The following is a 12769-nucleotide window of genomic DNA, read 5'->3' on the forward strand; positions in this document are numbered from 1 at the left end:
GACAATTTCAAGTTTTGGGTCGGTCGATTGGCCACCAAGACCCTATGATATCACACCGTTAAGCTTTTTCCTGTGGGGACATGTAAAATCTAAAGTCTATGCGAACAAATCCCGCTACAATTCAGACCTTGGAGCAAAACATCACACATGTCATTCGCCAGTTACCAGTTGAAATGCGAACGACAATCTGAGAGGTAGCCGGGTACAATATTTGGAAGAGATAATCTTAAAAATAAATGCCAAAGAATGTTCTTTCAAATGATAATAAACATTCTTCATTAAATTTAGAGTTTATAACATTTTTCTTTAAAAAAAAATGTAGAGAACCTCGAAATGAATCACTTTTTACATTTTAGAGGATCTCTGGCGTTTTCTCCCTGGTGTTACAAACTTAAAATACCCTGTTCAATTATTATAAAATCACTTACCACAAAAAGAGAAATTACAAAGACTAGTTGCATGTATCGTTATATTCAAAAGTAAACTCAATTTTACTTTATGATGTATGTGCAAATCGTAGTATAGCTCGATATCGAGGGAGGGTTTCGTAGCAGTGTGCGATAATCCAGCATTTTTCCATAATGAGTTGTTGCAGATATTACATTGAATCCGTGACAATTATATCTGAAAAAGGAATAGAATAATGAAAATACGACTTTCTGAGTAGCACTACTATGCAATCGGCATTGTATTTTATATAGATATATTTGATTATGATCAGTTTTTTTCAATGTAACATATAGCCTACACCTTTTTCTCATACATTTTACTCCATATTTCAGTAAAAAAAATTTAAAATCATTTATAAATTATTAAATATTGTTCTTACAAAAAATTAACAGCAATCTAAAAAAACTCTACCTACACAAAAAAACTAAATATACTCAGTCAAACTATGTGCAAATACGGTAGTACTCCTCGCATATTCATTTTATATAAAATATGTAAGTATGTTCAGTTATCAATAGCCGTTTATTTGTAACTACTTCGACCTAATGTTATTTAGTGTCCATGTGCGGATATATTTTTTGGGTTTGGAAAGTATAGTAGAGAGAATTTTTTAAATAAATTAATTTTGTATTTAATTGTAAGTAACAAATAATCAGTGTTACCTTGTCTACATATTTTACAAAATAACCAAAAGAAATAATGAAAACAAATAATACCCCAATGACTGGAAATAAATAGCACATTATTAGTTTTTCGCATATAATTCCTTTTTGCATAGGCGGAAATCCGTTTGGAAATCTCTTTTCAGTTGGCGGCCTTCGGCTGCGCTTAAAAAAAAATAACCCTGGTCGGACCAACAACTGGGCGTACTCAGTTCTTTCGTAGTTCAAAAAAATAGCCCCGGTCGGGCTAACAACGGAATTATTAAGATAATTCTTTACAAATCAAAGGAACAAGCACTTTAAATAGTTGAATTTTTTAAATTTAAATGCAAAAATCCATAAGTCGGAGGCAACTATATGAATATGTACATATTTTTTAATCTGGAGAACCTCCTCTATTCGTACATATGTATCCATCTTAACCTCGAAATCGGGGTATGCTATTCTAAATGGCACCACCAAAATCGGCCGATGTTATTATAAAATGTATCCTTTCAGATCAATATCTTAAAAAGATCAATATCAAATAGTCCTTTGGCATATATACAGACGGACAGACGGTTGATCATAATGTATATAAATGCATATGTATTAATTTGATGTATTGAAATGTGTAACTTACTTTTACGTATTTTTAAATGTTTTTTTGAAAAATCCAGTAGCAAGAGGGATAGGTAGGTGCGGAGGGTGTAAATATTTACTTATTTGTTGGCTTCTAGTTTTGTATCATATTAATTAACGTACAATTTTTGATATTGCGCTCATATAACAAAAAACAGGATATGAACAAGCGAAGAGTATAACAGAGTTATTTTTAACAAAAGATTAAAACTACCATAATATTATTAGGCACAAATTAGCAAGCCGCACAAATAACCTTGTCAATTTTGGACAATTTAAAATCTATGAAAACATTGGTTTGGAAAGTCTTAAGCGACTGCTGTTTAACAAACTGCAAAATTCCAAACAGTGATATCAACTGTAATCAGCAATGTTTTGTAAAATAACACATTTCCGAATCCACCCTTGCTCCCCGTTCATCAAAAAAAGTTATTAATAACATGCAGCGCATTCGGTTCCTTGGAAACATTATATGACCATTTAGTTAACAAACATAACACTATGATTCAATTAAGTAATTTTTCGGTAACAAGTTCAAAATTGTTAATTTATTTATTCTGTATTCTTAAGTTTCATGGAATTTCCTTCAGCAGGGTCTGTTGTTCATTTGCTTTAGAGTTCCCCTTGCTGTTAATCTAAACTATGTAAATTTTGGACGTTTTAATTGATATGATGTTGGACTGATTACTTCAAAGGGATCGGAAACTGAAATTTTAAATTCCAATAACTTTTTTGCTATTTTCACTAAATTGTCTGATATGCACCAACGCGATTTTTCGATTCTTGCACCCACTTTCTTCTCTTTTCTTTACTTCTATCGTGATTTGTGAGGTTAAGACAGTTCATTGCAATTCATTATGATACAGTGTTGCAACAGTATTTAGTGTTACCATATGTACAACTTCAAAACTGCAAAAGCAAATATGTTTGTTTTCTTTGTTGCTTAAAATATATATGATTAAGTAACGAAAAATAATTACTTCAATTTACGAGGAATTCTTTATCCTTGTGGTCAATAAAAAAGAGTCAATACAAAAATATTTTATTTTTAAAAATGCTTTTTAATTTATGTTGTTTTACAGAAAAATGTTAAAGAACATTCAAGGATACTAATATATTTATTTGATATTAATTAAAGGGTCATAATTTGCATGCTTTTCCCAAGGACAATATGAATATTCTTTGGTACTCTTTATTATGTTTCATATAAAAATAAAAATAAGGTTTCTGTTTGTAATAAACATGTTTGATTAAATATGGGAAAACATTTTTTGAGCACAAGTTAAGAATTAAAAAATCGGTTGTCGAACTGAATCAAAACACTCCACATTTAAATTAGTACTTCTTTATCCTTTCTCCTTATGAGAGTAATAAAAGGGTTCGATGTCCGATGCTATTTTATCTTTGGATGTAAGTAAAATTTCATGATGTAATTTTTTCTAATTGCATGACGACTGCCCTCTTAACTGAAGCATTAAATATCAGTTCTTCTTCTTTATATTGACAATATCTGTTACTGTGGTGCTTGTGAGTTTCCAGTAGAGCATTCATAGAGTTTTCTGGTGAAATTCAAATTATTGGATTTATGAATATTAGCGACCGATATTTATTGGGATATGTAACCATTACCAACAAAATGATAGTCGGAAACTCGTCCTTCAACACAAATATCTATGCGATAGAAATGTATATGTAAATATGTATGTATGTACATACATATGCATATATTTCCTGTTTGGATAAGAAGCATAATTACAATATTTCAATTGTGACAAGATTCCATCCCACTACATTTCATATAATAGCTACATATGTATGTATGTGCATACATATAATATACATACATATTACTATTTCTTTCTTTTTGGCATCACATATGATTAGCTCAGTCGAAATGTTATTGACTGCAGCAGTTTGATTACCCTGCAGTGCAATTGAATTTGTTGTTTTTTTTCTTATGATTTATTTTTATTCTTATAATTTGGTGTTATTTACAATCACACGTCCATTGGTTGAAATCTTTGAAAAATTTAATTTGAATCATGAAAACCAAATAAAACAGCTGATTTTGACTATATGGATCCAAAAACGAATAAAAATCAGGTAAAAAAATGTAACTATTTATGAATTCTTACGAACAAAATTTTCGTATTAGAATTATAACTTTATAGATTTGAGTAAAACTAATAATACATAAATAAACTACCAATTAAATTTACCAATGCACAATGAACTATTGTTTTAATTTGTCAACTTTTCCGACCATGGGAATCGCGGGATCAAGACCAAAACTCATTTTTATGATATCGCAAAAAACCGATACGAAAATTACTCCATTCACAATATGATTTAGTGTCTCTGCAAGCGAGCGTTGATATTTATTTTTGTGTATCCCGATAACTGACAAAACAACCAGTAAACTCCCAGCAATTACCTGTACCAAGAAATAGAAGAAAAACAAAGTTAAACCAATGTTCTCAATGGCATTTATTGATATACATACATACATACATATGTATATGCATATAAGGAATATTAATGTAAAAATGTATATATGTACATAAGTATGTATATGCCTTAAATATCTTGTTATTTGCTTTATCTAGATGGTGAGAAATATATTTTTTTATAAATCCTACAACCTCGAAATCAAATCAAAAAAGTACTGATTCTTTAGAAGCAATTAAAATCCTAAAGCTTGATTTCAATTATTTGAAGCCTGTTTACACTTTTTACCTCTTTATTTCCAATTCTTTTTTAATTTTTTGGGTAAATATTATGTTTATATATTTTACATATGTATGTGTGTACAAATTAATTACTTATTCTTTGCAATGGTTACATTATAATATACATATATGGGGTTCAATAATTTCAAGTTTTCTTACTGGTATTCTGAAAACAATCATAAAAAAAAATATTTTGTTGTGTATTTACATATTAGAGACTTACGTCGGCGGCAAGAAATTTGCACAATTCCAGGATGGATACCGATTAAAGGAAGTATAATTTAATTTTAAAATCTCATTCAGGGTATACTAATTGTGTAATTTCACTTTACAATGTTTATCTATAAAAGTATTTAATTAGAGAAATGCAAAGCCGTTATTTATTTCGTCACCTCAAATAAAAAATAACGTAACATCACTTTTCGGAGGTTTACAGAAGCAAAAAATCGTATAAAAAGAAAACCATCTGAGATATTGAAACAAATTTTTCAAATCTCCATTAGTAGGTCAAAACTTAAACATTGGGAGCGCATTTTTTCAGACATCCCACTGGACTGGCGGAAAAGGAAATTAAACGCTTTTGCAAATTTGTATTGACTACTAAGCGTTTTGCTAATTTATAGCTCGAACACAGGAGTTCTTCTCTTCTATGGCCTCACAAAGGATTACCATGTGCGGTCTTTGATCAGCCATTTAACCTAACCTAACCAAAGCACATTGATTAACCAATAAAAATAAACATAAACAATAAATCAAGGCTAACTTCGTGATAAAAAAATACTCTATTATTTCTACATGAGTGATGACACGTTATTAAACGTATTACGTTTAACGAAATCAAGCACTTGATGATACATACTTCTTTTCTCTTTGAGTTTTCAATATAACTTGGGTATTTCTGATCTCAGAAGCTTAAAGTTTGTGGCACATACATACATATGTATGTGTAATATGATGTGGTGAATCCCAATAAAAAAAATTAATTTTGAATTTTTTGATGATACGTTATTTTGCATTTTAGGTGACGATATGTTCTTTATAACCCGATCGCTTACCATCCCAGTCTTTTTTTAAGAAATGTCAAATTATGCCTATTTTCGATATTTTTAAAATTTAACGCCTCACCCAACCCCTTAAAGTTATACTTTCATTTACTTCATTATTGGATTTTGACAGAATCTCTGTTTTGTACCCGTATATTTATTTATTATTCAAATTAAACTTGATTCAAAGCAGAGCTTTTATATAACATATTTGCGTTCAAAACTAAATTAATTTTTACTTACACGGGCAGGTCTCTATTGAATATGCTGATTGATTTTATGGTAAATTATTAGCCTGCTGCTCTAAGAGTATGAGAGGTTGGGAAGAGTATTCGATGCCAAATCCTGATATTATAACATTTATTACAGAAATGACAAATATAATAACGAGAATAATATCATTTATGATCACAGCGGCCGCTTGATCCTTTCGGCGATTGATATTTAGACTACCAATAACAACAAAAAGTATTCCAACCAAGAGCTGTGAAAAATATAATTTGAAACTTAATAATTCAAATTGCAGTCAGGGTTCAATATAATTTAAATACTTCCGTATACAAATGTACATATCGTATACATTATACATAGGCATATAATTATGAATATATGTACAATATATGAATATATTATGTACTAAATAACCATGAAACAAAGGGGAAAACAAGAGTATTGACCGAAAAATAAATATCTAACATTAATCCCATACTTTTAAGAATTCTCGAATAATAGAATAGCCAGCATTATAATATTCTATTCCTACTATTGATAAATTCTTAGTTTTGAATTAACTATCAATCGTAAATTTTCTAATAGTTAACATTTTCATACAACGTTATGGTATTTGATCTGATGCTATAATTTATTAAATATAACTTTTTAAAGCAAGAAACAAATGCTCTTCAGTATTATGTTTTGCAAACCATTACATTCATAGAGTCCGCTCACTAGCACACTTATCAATATTTTATTCATAAGTTTTCGAACATACTAAATCATTATTCTTATTATTTTTGTTCTTCTACTTGGCCTCCGATGAGAAGTGGCAGACGCGTGTCAAAAGCCGAAATGAACAAATTTATGGTAGCAGTAAAAAAGGCGAATCCTGTGCGAATATGATTTATAACATTTGCTGACTGATAATATTCAGGCTTATGCATTCTACAATCTCGCATTAGACTCAAGCTAAGGCTTAAGACTCCGGATAAAACCTGTACTTCCAATGTTATTAAATGAGTAGTTTGTCCAAGAAAGATAATTAGTAAGAACGAATTTAATATAAGTAGATATTTATTTACCTGTAAGATTATCGAAAGGCTTATCATTATCAGCATTAGTTTATAAAACTGATGTTGGTCCCCAACTTGAAGTATATATTTCAATTGGGAGGCATTGGCGGTGAGAAGGGCGATATCCAGCATACCTTGAGCAATTGTTTTCTTAGTCGCATACCGGTTAGCATCCATGGCTTTCATCTGTAGAAAAATCAATCTTATAAAAATTATTAAAAATATAGGTAAATTTTCAGTAATGTGATTTCATTTCGGCTGTATCATAATTCCATTTACATTTGAATCGGAATCTACCTGAGTAACAGTAACTGGTCGCCTTTCAGTTCAAACTTAGCTAGACCGAGCTATGTTCATGGCAATCAATAAAATTAAAGTCGTCAGTACAACCGAGCATCTGTTCATTGTACGATCAATCATCCTTTAGTTTGACCATACAGAAATCAGTTTCTATCTATGTATTAATCTATGTAGTATGTACTAGTATATGTACAGTAAGTTTGCGATTACATGGGGCAACTTTAGTTGCTAATTCTCGGGCGATTCTCTTTTACTGTCGCCCATTACCTTCACACGAGCAACTTGTGTTGCGCAACTCTGCTCAAGTTTTTTTCTCATTCTCTTTCACTTTACTTTAACCCATTGTCTACTCTTTACTTTAACCCATTGTCGCTTCTTTTTCCTTATAGGTATTTGGGCCACTCTATCACATATATTAATCAGCTCTGTCATTTAAGAAATACATTTTATTTATTAAAACAAAGATATATCACCCTTTTTACTATCGTCTGAATCAATTTGTATGGCTTCCTCCACACATTTCACAATATCTTTAATTAATTCGATTTTTTCGTCATACTCCATTTTCTAAAATATTTATATTATATTATGTATATTTGAATACATATTTGCAAATTACTTACCAAAAGATTAAATTAAATTTTTTAAATATATTCAAAGTATTAATTTCAAAAAAATATACGCAAATGCAACTATGTACTACGAAAGAAAGAACACGAATGCCGAAAAACGTCGCAGCGAACTGCTACGAATAAGAACACAAAGCGAGTTGCTGAACACTGGAAACTCGGCGCGATTCTCCTCTCCTCGTCGCCCCCTCGCCTATAAACTAAGAGTTGCCGCAACAAAAGTTGCCGTGTGTGATAAGGCTCTAAAGGACCATGGCAACCAAACCTCAATATGGGCAATAAGGCGTTTACAATATTAATTAATATGAAATATATTTACACTAATAATTCAATGTATTAATCTCATAAATCAATAAATTCCGTAAAGTAATAATTAGCATAAAAAGTTATTTTACAATTACATTGTATTACTTATATACGCACAAATGATATGTATCTGTGTGTTACATGTCTATACGCATGCAACAAAATACAAATTAAGTGTATTCGACAAACTTTTCGGATGAGCCAGTAGCAAATAAATTTCATGTTTACGTATCAACGTCGCTTCTGTGATAAAAGCTTCATTTATTTTAAGTTGTTTATTAAGAATATTATTGGGCAGTCAACACTGAAATGACCAACGTTGCAACAGTATACAGAGAATAAATTTAAAATTCTACTATACGTAATTAGGCCTATGCTGGGTGTTTGAAAATAGTTAAAATCTTTTTAAATTAAAATATGCTCCAATCCATTGTAGTAATTCAAACCTGTTTTTTTATTTCATATACCTGTTATTTCGTAGTAGCAGCTCTAAAAAATCAGGTCTGAATCGTTTAGAGTCATTTATTTATTGGTATTTTTTGTGAAAATTCACAATAGTTTTTTATATTTTTTATATTATCAGAATGTAGAGATTTCAACGAAGAGAAAGCCGTGAGATTTTTCGATTGAAAATCAGGGTTATGTTCTGATATTGAGTCAAAGTAAGGAAAAATAATACATTTTAAATCAAAACCAGTGTACTAGTTTACCACAAAATTCGTGAAAGCTAAAATTTTTATAAAAGATAAAACTTAAAATTTATAAACTTGGTTACTTAAATTTCACACATAAATTTTCACTGATGTGTGAAAAACGTGTTAATACGGAATTAACTTGTTTCTAGAGCACTCGTTATTTTGCCGAAAATCGTTTTTAACCCTTAAACATTTCAAGCGAAGCCAGGTCCTTCTCCACCTGGTCTTTTCAACGTAGTGAAGGTCGTCCTCTTCCTCTGCTTCCCCCGGCCCACTTCGTCCATTCGGACGACATGACCTAGCCAGCGTAGCTGCAGTCTTAATTCGCTGAACTTTGTCAATGTCATCGTATATCGCATACAGGTCATTTTTCCATTGAATGCGGTATTCGCCGTGGCATGTGCAAAGAACCATACATCTTTCGCAGAAATTTTCTCTCAAAAACTCGTAACGTCGACTCATCAGATGTTGTTATCGTCCATGCGTCTGCACCATATAGCAGGACAGGAATAATGAGTGACTTATAGAATTTTGTTTTTGTTCGTCGAAAGAGGACTTTACTTCTCAATTGCTTACTTGTTTGGATTGATGACAGAAGGTATTTCGTCTTGCCCTCGTTCACAACCAGATCCATTTGCATCGCTACCTTTTCCATTCTGGAGAAAGCAGAACTAACGGCGCGTTTGTTGAGGCCAATGATATCAATATCATTGGCGTTCGCCAGTAGCTGTACGCTCTTATAGAAGATTATACCTTCTTTTTTTAGTTCTGCAGCTCAAATTATTTTCTCCAAAAGTAGGTCACACGAAAGGGAGTCGCCTTGTCTGAAACCTTGTTTGGTATCGAACGGCTCGGTGAGGTCGTTCCCGAACCTAACGGAGCTTTTGGTATTGCTCAACGTCAGTTTACAAAGACGTATTAGTTTTGCGGGGATACCAAATTCAGACATCGCGGCATAAAGGCAGCTCCTTTTCGTGCTGTCAAAAGCAGCTTTGAAATCGACGAAGATGGAGTCATGTGTAGACGTTAACGCAAGTGTGGAAAGTTCTCTGATCGAAATTCACTTAGGAAGGGCCAGAAACGATTATTTTACATATGACGCGAAGCAGCTCACGATTTCCGGTCTTTGACCATGTATCCTCTGGGTAGCCAAAGAACATCCGTTTGAAGGCGAAACATCTCCTCTTCAGGGTTGTGCGCTAGGTTTGGGACCCGCCACGTAAAAAAACGTCCGCAATGAAAAAGTTTAAGCAGCCTCGGATGAGAGTTCGCTTTAACTACACTTATATAAAATATATCATGGCTTATGTGAATTACTATGTTTATTGCAATAAAACCCGAAGTTTTGTATGTACTACATTATCCTCCAGCCTTACAGGTGGAGAGACAGTCGGTTCTTTGATTTTTATTTTTCCAATGAGTGTAAATGATGTGTATTGCAGAAAAAGTTTGGGAATAATTTATACCACTACAATCTTAGCATAGAATTGTTGTAAATATGTAAATGTCTCTATTCTCCGAACGATTGTTTGCTACGAAGCTTGGAACGCCCAGAAGGAAGCACCGGAAAAATCAGTATATACCTATATGTACATACATACATATATTCTATAAACATATATTTATTAGCGTGAAAAGCAGTGTCGATTTAACCATGTTAGCATTTAGTTGTCAAACAATTTGGCTGAAACTTTTTATTTGACAAACTATTTTCACGAAATTTGTTAAATATTATTGTCCAAATCAGCATTACAATCTCCAAAAAAAAATTTCTGATCGGACCACTATAGCATATATGTAGCTGTCATACAAACAGACCGATTAAAATAAAGATTTTTTTTGAATTCAAGTACATAGTAAGTATATAATATACTCATAATGTCAAACTAGTCTTCAGCGTCAATTAATTTTCTTTTCTTAATTAAAATATATAAAATGGAAGATAACATAGGAAAAATAATAATGAAATCTGATTTCGAGAAGAACCTGGCTTCGATTGGAATCTCCAATTGGCGCCACTTGGCGAAAAAAAGAAACGACTGACGCGCTGTTGTTAACTCGTCTATAACCGCGTAAGCGGTTTCTACACCAGTAAAGAAGAGGAAGAAGTTAAAAGGAACTACTAGTTTTTCTCATACTGTAAATAATATATGCATGTGTATTTATAAACACCTAAATACATTAAATTTTTATTCTTATACTTACCTCCGATTCATTACTAAAGGCATTAGCCATACTTGTTGCAATCTGCGCCATTTCGAATGATGATTTTAGAGATATCGTATTTATATGTAACTGTGTATTTAATAATACGCCGTATACATACATACATATGTATGTATGTCGAAGTTAAAAATTAGCGGTCTTTTGTTGCAACAGTACTTATTTTTTTTTGGATGTTGGAGACACCAACACCTGTTCAGTATTACAAAAATTCACAAAATGAAAGTAGTAAATATTCAGCGAATATGAATGTACATATACACACATGGTCAAAATAAAAAGTACATACATACATACGCCCGTGTAACATTCAATGACTAATAAATTCTTTTTTATTCATGTTTAAAGAGAAGTAATATCATATTTCATTTAATATATGACTTAAATAACAAAAATAAAGATATTTGTAATAATAGTTGAAATAAGTTATTAAATTTCTAGAAAATAATAAAAAGACTAAAAAAATGGCTGGACAAAATAATAAGTACATCAGGTATCTGTGAATTAAAAAACGTACTAGTTTGAGTTTTTTATCTCATATTTGATTTTTATTTACTTCTTTCATCAGTATCTAGTATATTCACCATTATTTTCAATTCCTTTTGAAAGTCGTTTTGGAAAACTGGAGATAAGTTTGCGGCACGTATCAATTGGAATCTCATACCAGGTTTTTTCAACAAATCTCCCTAACTGATCCTTATTTTGGGACGATTGCTTCCCAATCCGTTGCTTTAGCTTCCCCTAAGTATTTCAATTGGATTCAACTCGGGAGATTGACATGGCCTTTTAAGAAAAGTCACACCTGTCCTGGAACCAATCTTTTACCAACCTCGAAGTATGCTTAGGATAATTATCAATGTACTTATTATTTTGACCACTTAGATACACGAACATCAACAATTAATTGACACGCCCACTACAATTGGGGGATTTTACATTTTCTTTTCATTATAAAAGGTACTACAATATCGAATTTAATAAAATTAACCCGTAGTTGCATTCGTGTACTTCACCAAACATTCAAAATTCAATCATGAGTGCAGCCTAAAGGAATGTACTTATTATTTTGCCCATACGTGTACATATTGTATGTATGTATGTCGCATAAAAACGTTTTAACGACGTTGTATACATATGTATATAAAAAATTTATACCGCGTCTATAAATAATATAGTATGTATGTATACCTGTTTATGCACACAAATGCTAGTAGCAATTATTGCAATGAATGCATTTTAAATTTAATTTATTAAACTGATCATTTTATTCTATTAAGTGATACAATATGTACTTACGGATGGATACGCGAATTAACTTTTGCTGCTATAGTAACACCAAGTGGTAAACACTGTAGCGCTTTTTACCTACACAACTTAACGATTATACAACTTATATTCGACTGGATAGCGCAATAATTTAAATTGTGAGAGACAACACCGTTTTGTCATGACCTTGCGTACAATGCACAATACGTAGCATAATATACAGAGAATAGCGTAGTTTAATACCAAATTATTGAAGCGTGAATCACCTTGTTTGTACCCATTAATTACATTATACATTACATTACAAATATTAACTGACACTTACATCCTTAGTACCCTGTGAATTACGGATTCTCTATCGTGCCAGAAATTTCTGTAAAAGTTTTATTATCTAAAATATTTCTTATAACAATTTAAGTTGTGTTGAAGATGGTGTTGGAAGCATCGGCATATCGAGTGGTAGTCTGAGACTCAACGACCTGATCCGCCTACAATAAGTGATATATAATCAACTATGCTGGCCAAATTTAGACATTAGAAAATAACGATTAATATT

The 12769-nt window shown here is 31.5% G+C and overlaps 1 protein-coding gene across 9 annotated transcripts; it reads right to left on the minus strand.

The window, feature by feature from the left end:
- Positions 1-442: 442 nt before the first annotated feature.
- On the minus strand, positions 443-12767 carry LOC120774122 (ninjurin-2). Of its 9 annotated transcripts, none has more exons than XM_040103527.1 (5): positions 12244-12767; positions 10930-11139; positions 6804-6980; positions 3953-4167; positions 443-624 (listed from the first exon to the last, which is right to left on the minus strand). In XM_040103527.1, the coding sequence occupies exons 2-4, from the start codon at positions 11050-11052 to the stop codon at positions 3967-3969; spliced, it is 501 nt and encodes a 166-aa protein (XP_039959461.1). In that variant the 5' UTR covers positions 11053-11139; positions 12244-12767; the 3' UTR covers positions 443-624; positions 3953-3966. The 9 variants fall into 9 exon arrangements, 8 of the variants coding, with proteins under 8 accessions (XP_039959461.1, XP_039959429.1, XP_039959471.1 ...); XR_005705223.1 differs by lacking the exon at positions 443-624 and adding an exon at positions 2794-3292 and having other exon boundaries at positions 3363-4167; XM_040103495.1 differs by lacking the exon at positions 443-624 and adding an exon at positions 5749-5989 and having other exon boundaries at positions 4115-4167.
- Positions 12768-12769: the final 2 nt, after the last annotated feature.

Source organism: Bactrocera tryoni, chromosome 1, assembly GCF_016617805.1.
Source record: "Bactrocera tryoni isolate S06 chromosome 1, CSIRO_BtryS06_freeze2, whole genome shotgun sequence".
NCBI lineage: Eukaryota > Metazoa > Arthropoda > Insecta > Diptera > Tephritidae > Bactrocera > Bactrocera tryoni.